We start from the raw sequence: 25,105 nt of genomic DNA on the forward strand, positions 1-25,105 counted from the left end.
CAGTTATAATTAGGACAGTGTGCAGACAATTTATGTAACTTGATGGAAAAAGCAGAAGGCTCTGTTTTTGGTTTGCAAAGGATTTGATCTAAAGGATGGGAGTCAGGGGGTGGAGGGAGAGGAGGACTCATACTCTGGCATATAGATGCCTACAGCAGCTGTCAGTAGTCCAGAGAGCCCCAAGGTGTTTGTTCTGCTGGTACTGTGTGTTTGGTAACATGGGGAATTGCAGTGGTGATTAGCAAGCAGGACAGCAATATGGATTTTTTTGGCAGGCCTGGGAACCCTGCCACCCCCATGTCAAAGACAACTGAAAAGCCATGGAGCCATCACCTGAATTCTCTTGGGTGGTCTCCATCTCCTCCCTTGCAGCACTGGAGTTGAGAGGCTGCTGCTAATGCGGATGGTGGATTGTGCATCTCATTTGTCCATGCTCTGAAGGGGAAGCGGCTATTCCCGCCCCCACCCAAAAGTCTGTCTCCCACCAGAGCCAGGCAGCTGAGAATAAGTTATTTTTAGGGCTGTTGATTAAAAAAAAATGTAATTGCAATTAATCGCACTGTTCTACAATAAAATAGCAATTGAAATTGGTTAAATATTTTTGGATGTTTTCTACATTTTCAAATATATCGATTTCAGCACAGGATACAAAGTATACAGTGCTCATTTTATATTATTTTTTATTACGAATATTTGCACTGTAAAAATGATCAACAAAAGAAATAGTATTTGTCAGCTTACCTCATACAAGTACTGTAGTGCAATCTCTTTATCATGAAAGTTGAACTTACAAATTTAGAATTATGTACAAAAAACCCTGCATTCAAAAATAAAACGATGTCAAACTTTAGAGCCTACAAGTCGAATCAGTCCTACTTCTTGTTCAGCCAATTGTTAAGCGAAACAAGTTTGTTTACACTTACAGGAGACAATGCTGCCCACTTCTTAATTACAGGGTCACCTGAAAGTGAGGACAGGGGTTCGCATGGCACTGTTGTAGCTGGCATTGCAAGATATTTATTTCTTTTGTTAATCATTTTTACAGTGCAAATATTTGTAATAAAAAATAATATAAAGTGAGCACTGTACACATCGTATTCTGTGTTGTAATTCAATATATTTGAAAATGTAGAAAACATCCAAAAAATGTAAATAAATGTATTCTATTATTGTTTAGCAGTGTGATTAATTGTGATTAATCGCTTGACAGCCGTAGATTTTTTTTTTTCCCCCCCTAAGCCTCCTCCAGTTCAGATTTCATTGTAAAGGCTAGTAATAGAGGTCTGGATTAAGCTGTGTGTTAGATTAGGTAGCCAGACGTTTAAACTCTGTCAAGTGGAACTGTAAGAGTCCATGATTTAGCAGTCTCTTCCATCTGCAAACTTCTAAGCCACAAGATGGATGGATGCTATAAATATATCTAGCTACTAGGCTCTGATCCTGTCTGACATGTCCCAGGCTTCTAGCCGGACCATGCTTTTGGGATCTTAGTAAACTATATCAGAGGGAACAAATCCAGAAATGTCTCTTAGGAGGAGCGAATGGCCTAGATGACCTATAAGGGCCCTCCATGAAGTGGTGCTCTCCCTCCCTTCTTGTTGTCAGGCATGGCTCTAATGCTGTGTCACCCTCCATTCAGGGGCTGAAACCCTGCATTATGATTTGGTGTCATTACTGCTGAGCTATGCAGGTCTGTGGGTTTAACTGTCTCCAACCAGTGTCTAAAGGGTGTGGGATGTCTCTGGCTGGAGAAGGTCTTGGAGTGAAACTCTAGAAATGGCCAATCTGAGGGAAGAAGCTTAGACGGTTCCTATTTTTCAGTTACTGGTAAGTCTCAAACCTCAATGAGGGGCGAGTTTGGACATTAATGCTGGGATAGTTGATGGGTTATGGACTTGGTCAGTGTATAGAGATGGAATGAGATTTGTATCCTATCTATTTTAATTCTTAAACCAAATCCTCTCACTTCAGAATTTCCAAAGCTGGTTTGATTTCACAGTTCATGCAGCGATGATTATTACAAATCTTCCTGCTAATAGCATTGCACGCTGAAGAGTCCAGGTGTTTCTTTAGCAGAGTTCCTTCACAGTTCAATGGCTGGGCGGCAAAATCAAAACTTGTGCAGGATACATCTGTGTGTGTGTGTTAAATCACTGAATCATCAAAACTTGTCTCTGAGAAGGGAGTTTTGCAAAAATTAAAACTTAATCTCAAATTATCTTTATATACAGCTTCCCTGTCCTGGCCATGCACGCATGTTCTTATGTTGTCTTAAACACAAGGAAGCAAGAAGAACTAAGGCCTCCTCTACCTTCCCTTTTCTCCCCGATCAAAGCAAATATGAGAGAGAGGCTCAGTGATGTACATGAGGAAACATGTTTGCATTGCCCTCCTGGCCCGCTAGGTTACAAAACAAAAGAGTGGCTGAGATCCAGAGGTGGCTGCTTAGCTGTGGTAGGGGAAGTGAGTGCTGAGTATGTTCACCGATTGTGACCTGCTTTGGGATGCAAAATGGCTGCAAAGAACATGCTCTTTGAACTGTTTGTGCACCATGTTTAGGGAAGGGGAGAAAACACTTCCTCCTCCCAAAGGTTGAACTCTAAACTGAAATTAAGATGTGCCCTGGCCAGTGGGGCCCCTCTTGTAAATAACAAATAGCTTGTAATTTAATGCTGGTATGGTGTGTTCATACTAAATGAGTTAGCAGTTTGTTTCCTACCTAATTATGAAATAATCTTGAGTGGCTGACCAGAACCAACAGACAGACAGTACAGAGCGAAGAAATGTTTTAAAAATCCAGCAGTAAATCACTGCATGGGATGGAGTGTGATCTAGTAGTTACCTCGTCCACACTCAGTTCTGCACCTGATTCAGTATGTAATTATGGACAAGTCATTTCTCTCCTTTGGTTTTCCATCTGTAGTATGGGAAGGGGATGATGATAATAGTGAGCTAGCTCCCCAGGGGCTTAATTCATGAATGTTTGTAAAGCCCATCGAGATCCAGGCTTTGAAAGCGCTGTAGAGCAGCAAAGCACTAATAAACCATCTCCGTGCAAGTGTATGAAACCAGCGGGCAGCTAGAGTGTATGTGAATGAACACTGATGTTGCCTCATCTCATAGCCCTGTGAGTGGGAGGATCTGGATATTTCCTTACCAGACTTTTATTGACAAAATACTGGAGATGATGTTGACATTGGAGAGAGGCCAGGACAGAGCTATATCAACAGGTAGGTTGGTAATCTCTGTGGGGGAGGGCCAGACAGGGAATGCAGATGCTCGGGGATGAGTCTGTATTGCTGGGTCATGGCAGTTCCCTCTTCTCTGAGCATAATCGACAGTGGCCCTTTAGGTTCAGCCTAGAAGTTTCAGAAGTGGTTTGTTTTCATATTTGACACATGAACCTTCCTCAGACATTTGTGAAAGAAATGAGCAAGAAACATTTTGATCTAGTGCTAAGAACAGTATGCAGAGAATCCTGAAATGCAGTTAAGATCCTCGGTTTGTTTGTCTGGCTTAGTATATGACTCTTTATTCCCACCACATCTTTAAACTTCCACCATGTAGGACAAAAAAAGAAAAAGAAACTTGAACGCTGAGGGGTGGCTATAGCAGCGGCAGAGTGTGTTGCCTTTGAAGTCTGGTGCTGCACTTTTGCTGTCAGGTTTGGGGCACGATTCCACAAGATGGAAAGCGCCCTCACTTCCCACTGGAATCACCGGAAGATGCTCAGCACCTTGCAGGATTGGACATCTAGATGGAGGGCTGTCATGGGGAGATGGGTCCAGCCTCAGCTGTGACATACTTAGCTCGCCTCCCAAGGTGGAGAAAATGAATAAAGGCAGGTCATGGGGCTATATCAGGCTTCTGGGGTGGAGATAGGACAAAAGCCAGCTGGATAGGAGGTGGACTGCAGGTAGGAAGCCCTGTAGAGTCTCTGCTTGCTGGAGAGAGACTCAAAGGAGCCCAGGCTGGGCTACGGCGTGAGAGCAGAAGGTGGATAGACTATCTTGAGAAGATAGACCAGAAGAAGTGGGTGTGTTCATCTTGAGGCTGGTGCCAAAGACTTTATCTTGCGTTTAGTCTGGACTAAGTATCACCTGCAATAAATACTAACTAGCAGAAATTACAAGGAACACGATGGTCAAATGGATGAATGTTTGTGTGATATGCAGTATTGTAACATGTTGCTCATCGCGGGAATTCCTCTTTAATATCAGAAATAATACAGAATCCATTTTAATCTCTATTTTTAGTTCACATAAATTGCAATGCAAAAACATTTCCTATCCTTGCAGCCGTTTTTATTCTGGCCCCATCATTCTGCAGCGTATCTCTAACCACCTGCCTCTAAAAGGGCTTAGTTTCAAGTGACAATTCATGGCAAATGTCATTTATGAACATTTAGGGCCGAATGGGAGCTGTTTCAACGGCATCTTAAAGCAGAATTTAGCTCTCTTTAGTACTTCATTCAGAAATACAAAGATCTTTAGGAAGAGACTGAATGACCTATTAGGATTAAAAAAAACCCATTAAGCTAAAAGCCAAAGAATACAATTTTCACCTCAATGACAACTCTTACGTCACTTTTGAAAAGGAGACTTAAGCACTTGGAAGTCTGTTTCATTGACTTTCTATGGGACTTAGCTCTTAAGTCATTGAGGTCCTTTTTGAAAACTTTACCCTATATTTTAAATAAAAGTATTTCTTCAAATCACAGAAATGGGGTGGGGGGGAGGGCTTCCCTGACTTTTCTGATGAAAGACTATTCACTAATCATTTAACCAAGACTGACAAATGTAATCCCCTTTTAAGAGCAGGATTTTTACTCTTGTTTCAGAAGAAAGGTTATTGCTTAAGCAATCTACTGAACTGACTAAAGTTTGAAGTTAGTGAATGGGACAGGGATGTAATTGCAAACTATAATCCCTCATTGTCCTCTAGTTGGAAACCAAAATAGCCATGTTAGTGTTAATAAGTTGCTGTTAAAATTTAAAATCCCAGCAACATCTTTCTCTCTCTCTCTCTGGGTGAATATTATTTATTTCTAATTTTCATCCATCTCCAGCCCAGGACAAATCTGTCTTACTGGAGAAACACAGTGAATGTCTTAAAGAAAATCAGAGGCTTCGTGGATCCTCAAAAAGGAAAGGAGGACTTGTGGCACCTTAGAGACTAACAAATTTATTTGAGCATAAGCTTTCGTGAGCTACAGCTCACTTCATCGGATGCAAGATTGGATACAGACTAACACAGCTGCTACTCTGAAACCTGTCTTCATGGTTCCTGTATGTGCAAAAGATCAGTGAATAATATTAACGCAGTATTTGGGAGGGAATGAGTGCTGCGGTACTGAATGGCTGGGGGAGACCAGGAATAGGCAGGAACTAGATTGATTTAGGGATTTGGGGGTAGGCTGGAGATTCCTTCACCTCTGGATCACCAGTTCAAATCTAGCCAGCATCAGTAGCGGCAGGAGGTTGTTACCATCTGATAGTTATTCGACCTGCATGAAATGGGTTTCTTTAATCTCAGTTCTGCTCCCAATGGACTGGTATCCTTGCAAAAACAACCATGGCAGTTGAAACTAATTGATGACCTTTGTGGCAGCCTGAAAATAACTTGGCTCCAGACCGCATGACCTCCCTCCCTTAACTTGCTGCATTTTTTTTTTTTAAATAAATTGTGACCTCAGCATTCTTTTCTGCCATGACAAGTAGCCAGCCCTAGCTGTGACATACTTTCCCTCCAGGCTGCCCTGACTTGCTGATGGCTCATCCATCAAAGACGAAGCTTACTTTTTAAATGTTGCTGAGTGTGGCTTTTCAAAGGCTAAGGCTTTGGGTTGTCTTCAAACCCCCCCCCCACCATATTTTAAAATGAAAACTATTTATAGGGGTGCGGGTCTAATCTTAGACCTGTTAACCAAGGCAGGGACTCCGATTTAATGTGTGAAAGCAGTACAGTTCATGTGCACATTCCCTCTTTAAAATGTTACCAGTGGGGATGATGCTTCTGTGCCTGGTTTCTCGTTTGATCATGACTTGCTGATTGTGTTGAGAGTTGAGCCCTGTGAATTGAACTGTTTAACGCTTGCTGTGGCTATTGACACACCTCCCTGTAACAGGCTATAACTCTTCCCTGTGCTCTTTTTGTTTGGGATTGATCTTATAGATAAGTAGGAATGAAAGCCACATGAATCCTTGCAGTGCGTTCTAGGGTTCCTTCTCAATATATTTTTGCAGTGTTCTGACACACTGTTATTTCCCAGAAACTTTTGCTACAGTCTCCTTTAGTGTTTCCATAGTCTAGAAAACTACAGTTTGCTTTCCGGTCTTCTGAAGATGACCTAAATGTAAATGCTTGAATGACTGAATTCTCGACCAATGGAGGAGTGGAGGAAAGATTTTGAAAGGCCTTTATTAGTTTGTAACCATAGTGAAGATAAATAGTTTGAACACCTTTTGGTGAAACCTCTATAATACGGAAATGAACTGGGTAGTGTATGGGCACTGCGGCCCTCTAGTGTTGGAATCAGGACTGCTGAACTGTGTGTCATGAGACCTATACTGATAGCAACTAAAGGAAGCTTGGTGGTCCAACTTGGTGGTCCCACTGGACCAACTCCTTCCAACCCCCAAATACATCCCTTCCCCTCCTCTCTCCAGCAGACCTGTTCTACAAAAAGGAATCCTCCATGCAGTGTGACCTTGCATATACGGTGTGTGTGTGCGGTCACGCTGTGCAGGGGACACCATTTTGTAGAGCGCCTATTTCAGTAGGTAGATTGCGGCGGTGCCCTATGATGAGCTTCCGACCCACAGCACTAAAAATGTTGGACCTTGGCGGGGGCCTGTACGTTTGTAGGAAGATGATCTGTGCTCCGTTCATGATGAAAAGCAGGAAGTTCTAAGTTTGCCCTGGCATGCAGCATACCTATAACCATAAAATCTTAGCTGGCTGCAAGTTGGTTACGATGCCAACCAGATCTGGGACACCAGTGCGATAACGAAAGATTAAAATGATCCTGCAGCTCCTCTAACGAAACACAAGCTGCTGCACAGACGCTATACCAGATCATGGTGTGTGGAACGGAGGAGCGAAGCACAAATTGGAGTTGGCTTTGTTCATAACCCTGTAGTGATCAGAGCTGTGCAACATGCTCCCAAAGAAGGAACTCCTTTGAATTTCTGGGTTTTATTATACACTCTAAACTGGGCTCGTGGACACTGTTGTGGGCCCAGTTTTCAGGAGAGGTGGGGAAGGAGGCAGTGTTCTGTGAAAGCAGGTGAAATTTGGCTGTTTCAAATGTCTTTTTGGTTTAACCTCAGGCTGAGGCCATAGTGGTAGGGAGCAGAGTTCCTCAAACAGAAGTGTCTGCACACATCCATGTGATGAAACCACTGTGGCTGGTCTAACAGTGTGGTGGGAACCAGCATTGGTAACAGGACCCTAGTTGGTGGGGAAGAGAAGGCTTTTTCCTTCCTTTCATTTCCTCCAGCTTCTCACACCGGGGGAACATTATGGATGGGACAGATGTTCATAACAGAGCACTACGTGAGTAGATGTAGTTTTGTTTGAGGGCCTGAGGAAAGAGCTAAGATTCATACCAATTTAAATGCTGAAATTGTTGTCAGCTTGGGTGAAATCCTGGACCCATTGATGTCTGGGAGATTTTTCCATTTGCTTCGATGGAACCATGATTTCACACCCTGTCTGCAAGGGAGAGAATTTTATTTGAAGTTCCAGGATGTTCTTCTGTAGTATAACACCTTGCTACCCAAAGCAGCGCTCAATCATTTTGGTGCAGGCGGGGGAGAGGCAGGGGGAATCTGAGTTGACCAAAGATGACCTGTTGGGTTTGACTGACTTGAGCAGAAAATGCAGAATCTAGAAAAACATTAATTCAGTGAGCCCTTGTAGGCCTAGTTTGTTTAGCCAAAATGATTTACACGCGCACCTTGCTGTGAAAGTCTTGTGCCTTGCTGTACAATGTATCTTAACTGTGTGCTTTCTTACTAGGTGTGCTGGGCACACGGCTCCCTCCGTCTTGCCTTTGAGATTCCCTGCCAGTGAGGGCCGCTGTACAGCGTGATGGACTTGGACCCATATGCAAGCATGCAGGTCGGGATGCGGGTGGTCCGCGGAATTGACTGGAAATGGGGCAATCAGGACAATGGCGAAGGGAACGTTGGGACTGTGGTTGAGATTGGCCGGCAAGGCAGCCCAACAACACCGGATAGGACTGTGGTGGTCCAGTGGGATCAAGGGACCAGAACCAATTATCGGACTGGATTCCAAGGAGCCTATGACCTTCTCCTGTACGATAATGCACAAATAGGTAAGGCCAGTGAAATATTAGTTGGACATTGACAAGAGGTGCAGCCATGTATTTCAGTAAAGCTTTCTGTTTTAGCATACACAATGTCTGGCTCAAATGACAGCCATCCTCTCCATCTCCAGGTCTTGGAGCTGCTAGGGAGACTTGGTATGGGTGTAGATTGGTAGCCAGGAATTCTGGCATACAAATTCTGTGACACGGGAGGGGGGGAATCACTAAATATGTGTCTGATTCATTTGTAAAAGGAAGATAATACTTCTCTGCGTGTATTCGTTAGTGTTAGCACTTTCCATTTTCAGAGTGCTGGGCAAGGTACCAGTATCACGGGAGGTTAAATATCATCAGAGACAGCATGTGAACTAGGCTGCCACGTTAGTAGCCATACATGCCCAACAAGTCACCTGGGTCTTCGTCAAACATTCTGTCCACTGCTCTTGGCTCATTGTCTTTTCACGCCTTTAAATATTCTCACATTTAGAATGACAGAGCACAACTGCCCAGCGCTTTCACCTAAACAACAATATCTTTTTTTAAGGGGTGGTGGGGAAAAGATAAACCTCAGCTACTTAAAAAGCAGAGGCTGGTCTGAAGCCAAACCCCAGGTCCAAGCAGCCCTAGAACTTTGGGAAAGGTCTGACCCCAGGCCAGATGTAGCTTCTGGATTCAGCGGGTGCACTGTACTAAACTCTGTTGTAAATTCATGGGGGGCAGCCTAAAATCCATAGGTCAGCGTCATCCCCCTTCACCTCCTCGCCGCACTAATCCTGGCCTGGTGTGGAGGGGAGCTGGAGAGTGATCCTGCCCCACACTCACCCGGCAGCAGTGGCTCCTGTCCCATTGGGCTGGGCCCAGCTCCGGTTATTGTGACCTTACACAAGGAGCTGCAGTACCAGTGGTCTTTGCCCTCATAAATATCATTAATATGAACCTGTGGGTACCTATCCATGAAGTATAAAAAAAAAAAAAATCCATTGTCTTTGCACCCTCGTTTTTGCTTTCTGTGGGTACTGTTGAAATCATGCTAAAGCTATCCTTGCTGACAGACTCAAACTTTGCAGCTCAGAACCAACTCTTAAGAAAAGCAGTTTAATTTCCATCACCTTCGTGTTTGACTCCAACAGCTTGAAAATTGCACTAGCCCAAAGTCTAGGACTGGCAAAATGCCTACAAAACTTACTGTTAGATCTGAGCTACCATTACATGGTTTGATAGATACCTTGTAAGTTTCTGGGGCCAGATGTGGATGCTTTATATCATTTGAATGCCAGGTATCAGCCTAAAATTTCTCTGATTTATTCTACTTTGCAGTTGAATTTTGATGCGACTTTTAGCAGCTATTGTCCTGAGAACCCTGAAGCCAGAAACCAATGCTTTATACTATTGGGAAGCAGAGACTCAAGGCTGCTTTCAGATGTAATATAAACTATTTGGGTCAAATTCTGCCTGCAATGTAAATCCAGAATGTTTTACTCAAAGTTAAGAGTTGCTCCGGACTTGCACCAGGAGAGCTGAGCAGAGAAGTTGAACCCCTGATCTCTAATGCAAGCAGTTAGAGAGATGCTGAACATATGTAGGAAACTATTGCAAAGGATTGTGGGAACAACTTTTCAGATATGGATGCCTGAGGTATGTAGGCACCAAAATAAAAATGCCCCTGATTTTCATAGTTGCTGTGTAATGCCAGATCCCTCGGGAGCTATGAAAATCAAGCCTCTCCTGTTTAGAAGACTCACTCTAAGCAGCCAGAAGTGAACATTTTGGCATAGTTTTACCAATGTTGCTGGGTCATGTAAACGATTTCCAGTATTCTTGGGCCAGTGATCAGAAGGATGTAAGGGAGGGATCCACTTGTGACTGCTTTGGGTCCCTGATTTTAAATTGTTCTTAAAGAAATCTGAGAGGAGACTGGTGTCTGGAGATGGAGAATTCCTGTTTTAATGAATTACTCCTGGGTTTTGTGTGCATCTGTGATCGGAGAATAAAGGAAAATACATTTTGATAAAGCAATTGATGTATTTAATAAAGATTTTCATTGGTGAGCAGAAAAAACTGCTCTGAAGAAAATCAAAAGTTGCTCCCATGTAACATCATTTTAATGAAGCATTTGAGTTCATTTGCTTTATTCTTCTGTCGCAAGAGCATGAAAAAGGCACTGAAAGCAGCCATTAACCGCTAATCCAGAGTAAATGGGAGGTGCTCCCATACAGATGCTCACTGAGCTTCCGAGGCCCCTTTTCTTGTTGAGACTTTGCATCTTAAACCGTTATTAAAACTTCATTTTCAAAGTAACCCCCCCCATGAATGCAGAACAAGCTCCCCAGTACTGTGTGCACTGCTGCTGCTTAGTTATGTTTCAAATTCTCTGAGACACATGTTCAACATCAGAAGGGCTGAAAAGCGAGAACCGTTCCATAGGAAAGCTTCCCAAGCAATCTCACTGGAGTGGTGCTTGAGCTGGGGCATGAGTGCTGGGTTGCCAGTGGCTGAGGGAAAGATCATGTATTTTCGTGGGGAGCGCTCTGATCTGAAACCCTTTCTGCGCCAGGCTGAGCCGTTAGCCTAATCCTCCTCCTGCAGAGGCTGGCGAGGCGTGGCTAGGTTCGGTCAGGCAAGCCGACGTGGAGGAAGCAGGAAGAACGGGCCGCTTTATTTTGTTGCTGCTCTTCTTAGGAGCAGCTCTAAGCATGAGCTGGGTAGGCAGCCACCTAGGGCATTGATGGCTAAGGTTTGCCAAAAGGTGAGATTCCCCAAACCCATTGAGTGTCAGTGGGATCAGAGTGCTTAACTCTCCTGGGCGTGTCTGGAAATCCCAGCCCAGTTTTCAAGGCTGGGGGGCACCATGCTGCTTAAGCACTGCCGCAGAAAAGCTTTCTACTTCTTCCTCCAGCCTTGAGGGGTGGCTTGTGAAGCCAGCTGGCCAGGAGTCAGTCATGACTGCTAGTGGGGAGAGGAGGGAAGACCGAGGAGAAAGATGGAGGCGACCTGGGAAAAGGAAGAGATGGAGACCTGCTGTCGTGCCTCAGATGAAAGGCAGAGGGAGGGAACCAAAGGATTCTTTTCCTGGGGTACCAGGATCCTAAAGCCTGCCTGCCCTTGTCTCGCGACTGATAGCAAATTGTCTGAGGCTAACAAGACATCCCCTTGGGCTTCCTATAGATGGAGCCAGAAGAGGACTTCTGCGCTAGAATAGTATAGTAAAGTTTTCAGGAGTGCGGATGAATGCATGGAAAACTGAAGTGCTCAGATACTTTTGGAGTGGGGCATAGAAGTACCATAGATATATAAAAGCAGTGTTTAAAGGCTTTGGCAGGAGTAAAAACAAATAGAGCTGCAGGACTAGTGTGTCAAGCCGATCACCTTTTGTGAGTGGACTCTGCCGGTGTAACATTTCCTAACAATAAAACAATAAACAGTCCAACTTATTCTCTGTGCAGGGTGTGGGTAGGAAGGTGAAATGGGAACTTCAGATCCTCTTGTACAGGAACCTGCTGAAAGTGGTTCACAACAGTACAGCACTCGGAGTACCCTCTAAGTCAGGGGTTCTCAAACTTCATTGTACTCTGACCCCCTTCTGACAACAACAATTACTACACGACCCCGGGAAGGAGGGCTGAAGACCGAGCCCTTCCACCCTGGGCAGGGGAGCCGAAGCCCGAACCCCGCCCCCTTGGGGAGGACGAAGCCAAAGTTTGAGGGCTTCAGCCCTGGGCGGGTGGAGGCTGTAACCTGAGCCCCATTGCCCAGGTCTGAAGCCTTCAGGCTTCGGCTTCAGCCCTGGGCGGTGCAGCTTGGACTTCTGGCTTCAGCCTCAGGCCCCAGCAAGTCTAATGCCAGCCCTGACAACCCCACTCAAACAGGGTCACGACGCGCTTTTGGGTCGCAACCCACAGTTTGAGAACTGCGGCTCTAAGTAATGCCATCTGAGCTCTGTCCAGTGCATTCAGCCTCTGATGGGTTGTGTGTGTATTTGGGTTTTTTAGGTGTGCGCCATCCCAACATCATCTGCGATTGTTGCAAGAAGCACGGGATCAGAGGCATGCGGTGGAAGTGCAAGGTGTGCTTTGATTATGACTTGTGTACGCAGTGTTACATGAACAACAAGCACGACACCTCACACGCCTTTGAGCGCTATGAGACTGCCCACTCACGACCGTAAGTCCTTGGCTGCTCGCCAGATGATGAAAGTTAACCATGTTGAGTTGTGAAAGTCCCAGGGAGCTGTTTGGGGAGCTTTGTGGAAGAGTGTGAGGCTTGCGCCTGTATTCTTGTCAGTAGGATTGGTTGGGGAAAAGAAAAGTTTTTGTTAGTTTTAAAATGCATGTAATTTATTGAAACATTTCTGGATTTTGGAAAAAAAACAAACCAGAATTTTCATGAAAAAGTCATGTTAAATGTTCAGTGTTTCTGCCAAAAATTTGCTTGACTTTTTAGACCAAAACAAACTTGAAATATGTAAACTTTCAACCAGCTCTGCTATTCGGGATCTTGCACTGTACTCTTGTCTAACCGCTGAATGTCTATGGGTAGTTCCGTTGCCTGCAAGAGTTCCAGAATCAGGCCCACACTCTGTACTGCCTCTTTAACAGCAAAGGGCCCCTGGATTAACTCTGTACTGTGTGCTGGAGCCATCTTTTTAGCATTTACAGAGACGTCTAGTGTTTCTGGAGAAATGTTCACAATTATGTTATTTATCAAGCATCCAAAGGTATACCAGGCTGTTCTCATTGATGTCCACGACTGTTGCTGTAACTTGTAACAGGCAGACAATGCAAGGCCCAACTGCTGGGTGTATGCTGTCATGGGGAACAGACTCCCAGCTCTGTCACAGTTTCTGTGTGCCACCTTGGAAGTGTCACTTAGCCTCTCTGAATCTCTACTATCCAGCTGTGAAAAGGGGATTTTAATACTGACCTATTGCTGTACAGAGGATGTTTTGAGTCTTAATGTTTGCAGAGCCTTGGATGACTTGCCCATGGATGTATGGGTACAGACTGCCAGATTAGGGAGAAGAATGCCGGAGTCCTGGCTCTCTTGTCTCCTTCTCCCCTCTCTCCACAACACCCCTTCTTTCTAACCACTAGATCTCATTGTCTATGCAAATTCTCTTCACTTATATAGTGGAATGCAGTTCCTGATTGTCTATAATGCGGCACACAGTGTTTATAAAAACTGTTGCTTTTGGGATTCGGGGTGGGAGGAAAAGCAGTCATTCACAACAGTCCTTCACCACCTCTCAGTTTTCTCTCCAAACTTCAACCTCTCCTCTTCCCTGTCTTGTGGTCCATGAGCCACCCAGCACTTGGGATGAGTCCACTGAGCTTGCAGTAGCTAAGCCTGGAGTTTGAGGTATAATTCTGAGTGTACTTGGATCCTGCCAGTTTGTCCCAGACTCTACCTGGTAGGTCTGTCTACACCAGTGCTAAATTGGAGTAAATCATTACTATTCTGAGTTGATAGGCTTTCACCCAGACTTCACAGTGATGTAAATGGTTACACAGGTGGCAGGGCAATGGAGAGAGAATCTGGCCTCTGGTGTGTGAATCGTGTTTGTTTAGTGAGGGAAGTAATGTCAAAGGAATGCAGAGGGCCTGATCATGGGTGAGCTGTAGAGAGGAAGAGTGCAGGGGATGTCCTTCTGTAGGCGTTACGATAATAGAAATAGTAAATCCCTAGTGCATCAGTGCCACCGAAGGCCTTTCCATGGCCTTCATTTACACTAGTATCAGAGTTCCTCACAAACTTCAACATAGTTATTCTCGCAACAGTCCTACAGGGCAGGGCTGGTGTCCCCATTATACAGATGGGGAGCTGAGTGATGATGCGACTTACCTGTGGTGTCAAGGAAAGCCTGAGGTGGAGCAAGGACGTGAACCCAGATTATCAACTAGTGCCCTAACGATTAGGCCATTCTTCCTCTCTGACTGCAAAGCTTTGAGGGGCACAAGACCCCGAGGCTGGCAGTAGGATAGCAGGTGGGGTGCTAGCAGTCTGACCTGTAGCTGAATCCCATAATCCTTTTTGGATGAGTATTTGCCCTGGTGAGCCAGGTACCCTCTCCTCCCTCCCTTGAAAGACACATTTGCAAAATCTTTTCTCCTTCATGTCAGTGCAAACATTTTATTATATTGGGTGTTTTTTTTAAAGATTAAGGCCTCCTGGTATGTTACGCAATCAACACATAGATGACTTACTGTACCCCCTTCCCTTGCGTGGGAGTGACTCCCATTGGAGTTAATGGAAGTTCTGTTTATGGAATTGAATCAGCATGGACACTGTTCAGAGTTCTAGCAAAATGATGCAAATCATTTGATATTCTGTCAAAGAAGACGGTCTCTCTGAGCCTTGCGGCTTGTGCTATCCATTAAGATTAGAACATTTCTCACGGTTGCATTAATATGACAATCCAACCAGATAACATTGTGAAATGAGCTTTGGGATTCCTGCAATGCGTTCTCTCTCCACATATAATAATTAGTCTGTTGCAATGCTACAGAGAAGTAACCATTCATCCCATTCAGCAGAGTGGTTTAGAGCTTAGCCGTTAAGTTGCATGATCCCAAGTCCAAAAACAATTACTGTAAATGGCTGTGCTGACCCAAGTCAGCTTCAGCGCTCCAGTTCCCATGGACTTGCAATGATTGCATAGGACACTGCTGTATATACCGTGCATACCTTTCAATGCCAGCTCTGCCATCCTTTCTGACCCTGATCGGGAACACCCAAGAATAACGCCCTTTTTTTTAAATCAAGGCGGCTGCTGGGCAGCTTTCTCCCCGACTCTCCTGTATACAGAATGTGTGGTCTTTTCTGAGGATGCTATATGGGAAAGGAGGTAGATGGATCAACTTGTCCTCTTAAGGCCACAGCACAATGTGAACTCCTGAGCTGCTGGAATTGGGCAGTGGTGCACAGGGTGCCAATGTGAAGCAAACTGCTGGAAGCTATGCCAGTAAAGCTGTTGGACCTGTTCCTGCCTGGTCTGCTTGGATTTACCAAGACAGCTCAGGGAGGGGGGCAGTTTTACAGTCTAGTGCACAGAGAGTTGCCTGAGCCAACTCTAACAATCACTTTGGACTGGGCACACGGGTCCTTTTTGGCACCATACTGAGGCAGTCTTCTCCCCAAGAAGTCTCAGAACTTTCTCAGGCTTGAGATGAGAGGGTTTTTTTTGTTTTTTACCCTTTTCCTGCCATTGTCTGTCTTACGTACAATATATTTTTTTTCCTTCGGAATAGCTTTGCAACAGAGAATGGAGCTAGTGTAATTTCCTGTTTTTTCACAGGAGTCCTGCCATTGAATGAGAGAGGCCCATTGCATTTTAATTCTGCCAGCAGCTTCCGCTAACTCGTGCAGGTGTAAGATTACCATGAGGTGACTGTGTTTGCTGGTGAACATCCCCAGAATTCAGTTTTTAATCCCAACTTGCCTGTCCATCCCCTGACGCTTGGTTGGAAACGCTCACAGCCAGCCAACAAATGGGGCATTTCAGGCAGCTAGCCGGGGAGTTCCCAGACTTCATATAAATGCATGTTGCTTGTAGTCCTGCTAAATTCATAACTCTTGCAGCCCTCACACAACATGTTGACGAAACTCCTGGTGTGTTCCTCTGGCTAGCTAGCAGCATGGTGGGTGGTGGCCATTTTCTCAGTTCTTCATCAAGCTGGCTTGAAAATCTGGCAATTCGTGTGAAAATGGAGGGTTAAACACTCAGTGAGTGAATGTAAAGCAGGGAATTGCTTCCGGTACATAGGAGGCAAGTGGGAAGCTGGGAGATAGAAGGGCCAGAACAGACAGACTCAGGGGATTGTGGGATAGTATTGATGGACTATTTAAATGTGAACTGGCAACATGAGCTTCAGCTGTGACCTCAATGCAGAGGGAACGAGGCTTGATCAAACGCTATACCAGAATGCTGGCTTGTACATATTCCCCTGAGTCAGCCACTGAGGCCAGATTTGGCCAGGGGGTGGTGCATGTTAAGGAGCTTTGTGTGTGGACATTAGGGGTATTTGGGCATAAACATATGACAGACCCCAGGTATACTGTGCAGTGTAGACACACCCAGACTGATTCCTTCCTGTTTATCTTAACTCACTTTGAAAGTGCATTAAACTGAACAGGAACAAGTCACTCTTATTCCAGAACAGGAGTAACTGCACTGCGTTAATCAGGAACAACTCTATGTGTAGACAAGTCCTAACTACAGCATTAAGGACTTGCCTTGTCCTCTGAACTCGGTCTGGTTGGGACTCGTACGTTAAGCAGCAGAATTGCAGGTCACTACCTGTTTTGATTGCTACCTCCATAAAACCTGTTCATTCTGCAGTCCAGCCTTCCATAATACACTCAATTAATCCTATCCTCCTCCTCCCAGTAGTGTGTCAGGCGCTTGGATTGCTTTCACAGGATGCGACTGTGTTCAGGGGAATATTTGTTATGGTATCAGAGTTATGATGTGTGTTCGGTGGGATATCGGGATTATGAGGGACTTTTAACACCGATATCTCAGGGGACGAGGGTGTTAATCCTGCTTCTATTGAAACCAAAGACAAAACTCCCATTGATTTCAGTGGGATAGCACCATTTGCAAGCATCTAAGGAACACAGCCAAGGTTGGCTAGCCCAGAATTCAGACACAGTTCTTTTTGCACGTGGCAGTTTGCAAAGACCACCAGAGTCCTATGGTTGCGCTGTTGGTTTTTCAGTTTTTTCAACAAAAATGCTTCAATTTTTTTTGCTTTTTAAAATTGGCACCATCCTCTCATGCCCGCCCTGTATCTGTGCTGTTGCAAGGGCAGAAATTCCTGTCTCTAGCTTCCAAAGAGGACTTTGTTAACCAAAGTGAGAGAGGGGAGGAAAGCCCCTGAAACCTTATTGACTAGTTTATTTGACACTGGACTTCAGAAAAGATTCTGGCTTGGATCCTAGGCTTCAGCTCTGGGCCTCTTATTTTTATTTTATTTTATTTTATTTCTATTCTGGTCACTCCCAAAAACCCAGCCTGGATGGAGATCTCCATCAAACTAGGTACTGTACAAACACACATGACAGCCCAGTCCCTGCCTTAAAGAGCCTACAGTTGAATGCACCAATCCTGCAGTGAACTCCATGTGGGCAGGCCTCGCTGCAGGGTCTAGACCTAATTTGACATGACTCAACAGATGAGTGTGGCCTGTAGTAGGAAGGATGGAGGCTGGGCATAATCAGACTAATGGCCAGTTCATGCAGCCCTTATTGGCTCAATGTGAGTGACCTTCACCATGGGCATTGGGCCCGCACAAGGCCTGCGCACCGCTTGCGTCCCACGTACAGCTTGGCATAGTGGGTTTTTGCTGGAGGAAAAGTCCCCATTGGCCCCCTCACCATGGTCCTGTCGTCTCTGAAGATGCAGGGAAGAGAATCCAGTAGCCACTGCCAGGCAGAGTGTAAGGGTGCATGGCACCTGCTGTTCATCTTGCTTGTTTTGAGTTCGAGTTTTGCTCAGTCCAGTAGGAAAGGGCTCGTATTTCCATCCATTTCCTTTCCGCGGTGGATTGTTCTGCTGTGGGGTGGGGGAGCATGGCACAGATCGAACGATGGATTTTTAACAGTAGTGGGAGGTGTGTGGGAATGGCTCATGAGCTGTACCTCTCATTGTGTTTAAACCCACAGTAATCCCAAATAAATGGAGCATACGTTAGCTTGAGCTATGTCCCTCCAGGTATGGAATGGATGACAAAACGGGACCCAGCACAAACCTAACAGCGATGTGAGAGAGCTTTCATGAGCCTAAATAGGGAGAGAAGGAAGCACAATGGTTGTATCTAGGTTGCACACTTGGTTTTTCATGCTGTTTGCTACATTCAGTGTCTCTGTAATTTACTCTGTGAGGTCTGCGTGGGTCAGAGAAATTGTAGCTCCAGAAACACAGGGTGGGAGCTTCCTATTGTGGAAGGCTGCAATTTTAAAAATGAATCAGAAATACACATAGTGACTCTTCAAACCACTGGGCTCAGAAGGGAGGCAGGATATCAGAGTGCTTTTTTGTTTGTTACCCTGCAGGATATTGTAATATAACTGTGAGGTACATGTTTTTATGCAACAACCTTCACGCTGGGAATTGCCAAACTACATGAAGCAATTTTATTAAGAGATGCTTTGCAATTTGGGAGTAGGAGAGACTAGGTATAGCTTTGTTTTGGTGCAAGGGGAATTCCATAACTTTTTATGTCTTAGCTGCTGTAGTCTTGTTTCGGGTTAAGAATGGAGTAAAAGCCCTGATGTAAAAAAATGGAATGAAGTAATCAAAAAAAGAGATCCCACATAGATGCTTCCTGGTGTTGTGGGTTTTTTTTAAGTGCCTCTCTTGAACATCTGATATTTGGGCTGCAAAAGCAAATTCCCTAGACGAGGGGGCAGCCTTGCCGAAGAACAAAACTTGCCTACTTATGAATCAGTGAACCCTGAGCAGTGCCAATGGGAAAGCTGCAAAGAGAATGTGGCTTGTATCATTCATTTTAATTTTTTTCTGTAAAGTAGAAGAGGGAACCTGTGGCAGCTCTCCAGAGACCTGCAAAGCCTGTATGTTAAAAGGAGATTGTAACTGTGGTTTTTTTTGTTTGTTTGTTTTAAATAGGCTACGATAGACTTAATATTTAGAACCTCTTATCTCCTTTCTCCTTCTGGATGTGGGGATCTTTTGATTATTTAGGATTAGGAAATGAACAGCCCCTAGCGTAGCAACACTTTTTCAAGCCTCGGGCAACATACTGCGCTGAGCCCACTTGGGTGTTAATGAGCACAAACACTTAGAGCAAGGAAGCTGCTCGGGGGAGAGCCCCCCAGAGTTTGCAGTGTCCCATGATCTTGGTTCAGTGGAACCATTTCCAGAAACTGCTGGCTCTGTTACAACATTTTCACCACTTCCACCTCTCTTATTTGTGGCCCCATGGGGTGGATTTGAATGTTGGCGTTTTGGGTGACAAGAGAACACAGTCCCCTCAATGGAACTGCATTGGCCTTCAGGGGGAGGAGGGAGTTAATTTGACATGGGACATCCCCTCTTCCCATGGACCAGTAGCCAGCTGTCCGTGTCTCTTCCCATCCTGGCTCCGTTGTCTCTGTGTGCTTGGCCCAGAGACATGGCTGTGTCCTATGAACTGTTTTGCCCCAGTATATCACCATCGTTAGGGCTCCCCTGTGACTTTGCAGATGAAAAGTGCTCCATAAATAGCCTGTGGGACATGTTTGTGTAACGAATGGCCATCCGCTTTCTCTCCCTTGCTGGACCCCAAGTGGATGAACTCTGCGGCTAAGCCGAGACGAGACAGGCACTGGAGTGTGTGCGAAGGCTCGGTAAATCCGAGGATTTAAGAGGCCCTAAGCACTGGCAAGCACACTGGGGGGTCCCAAATCAGCTTTGGAAATACCCCCAAAAATACCTATTCACCTGAAGGTCCTTTAAAGCCCCCAGGGGACCTTAGTTCAACCCACTGGCAGCAGACAATTCTGATTGTTACTCTTGTAACCTGGCTCTGGTATTGCCTGAATATTGTATGTGCTGGGACTGGTCAGCAAGTTACTAGCTGCTCCAGGAAGGCACAACAGGTCCATTTAAAAATGAAGCTAGAGTTTGCTGGCTCCTGTGCTTCCAGCCAGGCTCTTTGGGGTTCAGCATTTCAGCGCAGGGCATGTCAGAGAGCTGGTGGCCTAAAATCTACAGCAAGGGGCATTTCAGGCTGACTGCGGAGTCTGTGTAACGTGTTTCGATGAACGGCATGAATTTCCCCAGTTTCACACCCTGACTTCCCCCTCTTTGCATCAACCTTTTCAACGTGGTCATCAGGAACACGTAGCTCTCACTCGCTCTCTATTGACTTGCTGCAAATAGCTTTCACAAATAACATTTCCAATTTATAAAAGGGAAAGGCTTTTATCATCTCATGCACTTTTCACCATGAATTTTTTGTTCACATGGGTCTGGCTCTGCTCCCATTGATTTAGGGTGGTGCAGGATTGGGCCCTTTTTGATTTCCTCTCCGCTTGGTCTTGGCTGCGATAGGATATCTGATTTGTAATTGCCAACAGGTGAAGTTCTCTGTGATGGAAAGCTACAGTGTCAACAGAGTTTGAATATTCTTTTATCTCCATGTTGTCTAGTCTTGCACTAGGTAGCATGGAGGTGAAAATAGCTGGGCCCTCTCAAGGCCCCTCTTCGCTACAGCTCCCAGCAGAGTTACCAGTAATACAGCAGGACCTGTTGGGAATTACTAGTCCAAAAAGATCCAAATGTAGCTAAGGCTTTTCTGATTCTCCTGCATTAGCACAACACAACAATATTTGCATTGCAAAAAATGCACTAGAATTACTGCCAGAATGTTTTTTGCCTTTGTAAAAAATAATAAAATGAAGCCATTTTCGACTTGGGGCCTAATTGTCAAACAGTGTTGTCCATTTAAGAACAATGTAAATTGCAAAGCAATAGGGTATGTCTGAACAAAAGATCTCTGTTTTCAGTTATTGCCATATTTTTTTTTTTGGTTTTACATTTGGCTGACAAGTTTGTGTTGGCTAGGAGGAGAGGATTCGATGTGATGCAGGAGTGGAAAGATGAGTGAATGGGACCAGTAAGAAGGTGTATAGGCTATTGTTTGCAGTATGCTTTTTTTAAAACTCTTTCCAAATAATTCTGATCAGATCTTTCAGTTGTTAAGATACTTGGTTCTTTCAAACCTACACCATCAGATTAATTGGGATTTGGATTTTGTTGTGTTTCCTATTGTCTGTCCAAAAGTTTCTTAATTGTTGAGGAAAATGGAGTTTCTCTTTCATTTGTATAATTGATCTTTCTTGGGCTATGTGAGCAAACTGCCAGTAGGAACTGCTCAAAGAACTTCTTAGCCCTTGTTTTGAGCTAATTGTAATGTTAAAGGATGAGTAACAAAATATGTCACTTGGCATTCTCCCCAGGGCCTTTGCATCATTCCCAGCACAGTAATCTGCCATTTAAAAAAGGGCGTCTTATGAACATCATTGTGGGGGGGGGGGGGGGCTGTAGAACATTCAAAAACACTTCCAGTCTAGCATTTTTAATTATACATTTATGTGTTTATTTATTTATTTGTAATATTTATATATATTTGGAGACACAATGGCAGGTGTGTTTTCTGAACCAGAAAACCAGTTCAGATAAAATAATCTTCCAAGTAGTTGCCTGTTTTCAGAACTAAACTATCTGAGTCAACCGTTTTTAAAGTTTTGAAATATTCCGATATGTCTCCTCTTTCCTTTCCTTTCCTTTCCTTTCCTTTCCTTTCCTTTCCTTTCCTTTCCTTTCCTTTCCTTTCCTTTCCTTTCCTTTCCTTTCCTTTCCTTTCCTTTCCTTTCCTTTCCTTTCCTGCCTGTCTGAGTTATTGCATCTAAGGCTGTAAATACCCTGGTAGAGACATCACATAGAGATCTGATATTGGCACTCGGTAATGTCCCTGGGCCTTCTAGAAATTGAACTTAATTTTCATTCAGTGGACAGTGTGGTTTTTGAGGGTTTTTTTTCCAAGTCACTGGTTGAATGTAAAATGATTTTTCCACTAACAATCAATAACTGTTCCCTGTCTGCGAGAGACATTTTATTTGATGGAAGCTAAAAGACATAAATTACACTCGTAAAGCTGTTAGCCAAGTGCTGCAACATTTTGCAGGAGCTGATGTTTGTTTAGCCAGGGCAGTCCACAGACACGTTTCCTTTCGTTTGCATATATGAACGTATTTATTATGAGGTGATAAAATCCCTGAACTCTGGGTAAATTCAGATCCGTGCAGGGCTCTATGAATGAGTCAGGAATGGGGATCCCATCCCCAACCCTGCATGCTGCTAGGGACCTGCTGGAGCAAGGGAAAGGGAATCTCTTCAGATGTTAAGCTTCTTGATGAAGAAGCTAAAGTCCAACAGATAAAGTCCAACAGATAAGTCACTTTTCAGGCAGTGCAGCCACGTTGAAGGGAAGGCACATTAGGGATTGTTGGCAAACCAGTGGTGTATGGCTATTGTATTGCTGTTTCATGCTATAAAATTGATCGTGTTGATAATCTTTAAAGTCTCCCTCTGGCTGAAACTTGGCAGCTCTGAATGAAGTGTGTTTGTCAAAGTCCTGGCGATTGCGATGAATCAGCCAAGCTGAAGCTATCTAGTCTCTTGCTGCATGATTTCATGATTAAATTATTGAGGTTAATGGATGTTATGCAGCCCTCATTTAGAAAAAAAGAAATGGAAGCCATCTAGGTCTCTGTAGCCTTAAACAAGGTTGTGTGGTTGTGAGTAATATTATGTACATAGAGATGTACTAAAAAATCCAGAAGTCTGATGCCATTCGTGCTTGATTTCCATGTTATTTCTTTATCGTATGGAGAGTGCTATCAACGTATGCCTGGGAGTTACCTTGAGAGTATCATTACTTTTTTCAAGGGGGTGTTGTCTGGTATATTTTTAGCATGAACTGGGTATTCCAGGAGACAAAAGGTCAATAGCTGTACCTGGAGCCAGATCTTTTGCAACCTTCTTTCATTTAGCCCTATTGCACCTTAATTTTGACTACAGTAACCCTACCTCCTTCCTGTTCCATTCCATTTGTCTTGGTTTATACCATTGGAATTGGGTTGAACCTGTGAGGTTTTTATATAGCTATATCTCGGTTGCTGGCATGGGGCAAAATCTTCATCCTCATTTTCTCTTGTGACCTAATTTTACCTTTTGACATTATGATCTGCCGAGAGAGAGAGAGAGGAAAAAATAAAATGTATTTTGGGTTTTAATACATGTGTGACTGCATTTGGTATCTGTTTCTCATCTCCTGAATTTTTCTTTTTTTCTAAAATAAGCCAAGAGTTTTCTTCCTGCTTCCTGATTTAATGTGACAGTCACTTTCAAAATTCCTCAATTATAGAAAGGAGGAGCCTACACAAAGGGTAATGGAAATTAAAAACCAAAATTTCCCTTTCTGAAAGTCTGACTTTTGCTTTTCTGACGCAAGCCTTAGCAAAGAGGAGTTCAGAGCTTTCAGCCCCAATAACTGCTGTCAGAGCGAATCCTCCGATATAACTTAGTATTGTTGTATGTTGTGACATTTTCTGAGACATCTGTTCCATAGATTCTGCACTAAGACAACATCCGAGGCACTGGAGAAGCCATTAGCAGGTGTTTGAATTTCTCTTTCCTAGGAATAACAGCATGAAAATAAGCTATGGAAAATTAAGGCATGAATAAGCTCTTGACAGTGAGATCTGTTAGGCAGAGGAATATCTTTGCCAAGGGAGATGGCAGCCAAAGCCCTAGGAAGCCTTAATGTAGGGAGCAGTCTTTCATTGGCATGCACCGGGCTAGACTAAATGACCTAAGGCACTATAATGTGATTGTTTCCTATGTGAGCAATTAAGTGTAAAAGCTGCATCTGCTCAGAGCTGCTGTGGGGCCCTCTGTGAAAGGGGGGACTGCCAGGCTCCTTCTACAACCTAATTGTAGGGCTTTGCATATAATCTCCATATATTTTCTTGTATCTTTTGTTTCACGTTGTCTCTTTTGTCCCCTCCCTTGTGCTGCAGTGCCCAGGGTCATGGTACTGTGGCAGCCTCTTTCTCAGCATTCCCTTGTCTTTCATATTCCGTATCTAAAATCTTTGTCTTCCTTTAGTGGATTTGTGTGTCAGCCAGGCTGTTGTTTTGATGCTCAAGTAGTTTCTGAGCTCAAGCTAATTCCATTTTGGCCCCAAACAGTCCAGCGCTTCAGGAATAGTTTTATTTTCATTTACGATGCTCGAAATATTATAGAGCACCCTTGACAAGGCAGGGCAGCATCTTTGACATTTCAGGTTTGCATATGTACACTCAGGCCCCCCCACTCAGCTTATGTTTTCTTCTACCTGTGACTGCAGCTCCCAGAAACAATCTGTTGGAACAGATTTCAAATCATGTGACTTTTTCTGAGTGACATTGTCTCGGCAATCCTGCTCAGAGTCTGATGCACAGCAATTCCCATCACTAATTACGTCTCCAGCCACTAATGATTCAGAACTATTGAGTACTAGCAAGAGTCAGGCAAAAGGGCTGCATTTAATAACTGACGTGTGGGATTTGGATGGATCAGGAGATCGGTAATTGGATATAGATCCTGTTGCATCTAGGTCGCTGGTTTGCATCCTAGTCAGTTTGGTAGTGAAGGGTGTCTGGGTGGCCTGAGTGAAATGAGTTACTCCCAGTTCAGTTCCCAGTGAACTAACGTCCACGTCGCAGAGCCCACCGCCTTGTATATAACCATATAATTACTCTCCTGTTGGTAGTCTGATCAGAGAAAACAAGCCTTGACTGCAATGGGATCAGGATTTCACCCTCTGTGTTGAGTGTTTGTATTGGGATATGACTATTGAAAAGGCAACAGAACAACCCCCCCGCCCCCCGACCCAGTGTTGGAAGAAATCTAACAAAGGCTTCTTGGGTAAACAGGCCATGATTTTTACTTTCTCCAGCCCCCAAGCAGAGGCTACATACTCCTAACCAAATATTTCTCACCTTATTCATTGAGCTTCCTCCATTGCTGTTAAAAATACAGTCCCTTGTAAATCTAAATACAGCCAAAGAAATGACATTTGTGTGGACAAGTTTTTAGCCATTTGCTGTCTTTGGTGATGTCAGTTGCATTTACGTGTGCATGTATTAAACTCACTCCTTCCAGGAAATTCCCCTTTGGTTCATTAAAATACCTGTGTCATCTGCAGGTAGAGGAAGAGTGGAATTTAT

General features: G+C 44.3%; 1 protein-coding gene across 6 annotated transcripts in view; it reads left to right on the forward strand.

Moving 5' to 3' along the window:
* The window catches only part of MIB2 (MIB E3 ubiquitin protein ligase 2), a 110,314-nt gene that overhangs the window by 28,304 nt on the left and 56,905 nt on the right, over window positions 1-25,105 (forward strand). For 5 of the 6 annotated variants that reach the window (XR_014714464.1, XM_084651812.1, XM_084651815.1 and 2 more), the window contains exons 2-3: window positions 8,023-8,341; window positions 12,322-12,493. Coding sequence is in view for 5 of the 6 variants with exons in the window: in XM_084651812.1 (XP_084507938.1) it covers window positions 8,095-8,341; window positions 12,322-12,493 (419 nt within the window). In the remaining variant the exon portion in view is untranslated. Of the gene's footprint in view, window positions 1-8,022; window positions 8,342-12,321; window positions 12,494-25,105 lie in introns of those variants that run through there. The other variant, XM_084651816.1, reaches the window with a different exon arrangement.

Source organism: Lepidochelys olivacea (genome assembly GCF_965140295.1).
Source record: "Lepidochelys olivacea isolate rLepOli2 genome assembly, chromosome: 18".
NCBI classification, from domain to species: domain Eukaryota; kingdom Metazoa; phylum Chordata; order Testudines; family Cheloniidae; genus Lepidochelys; species Lepidochelys olivacea.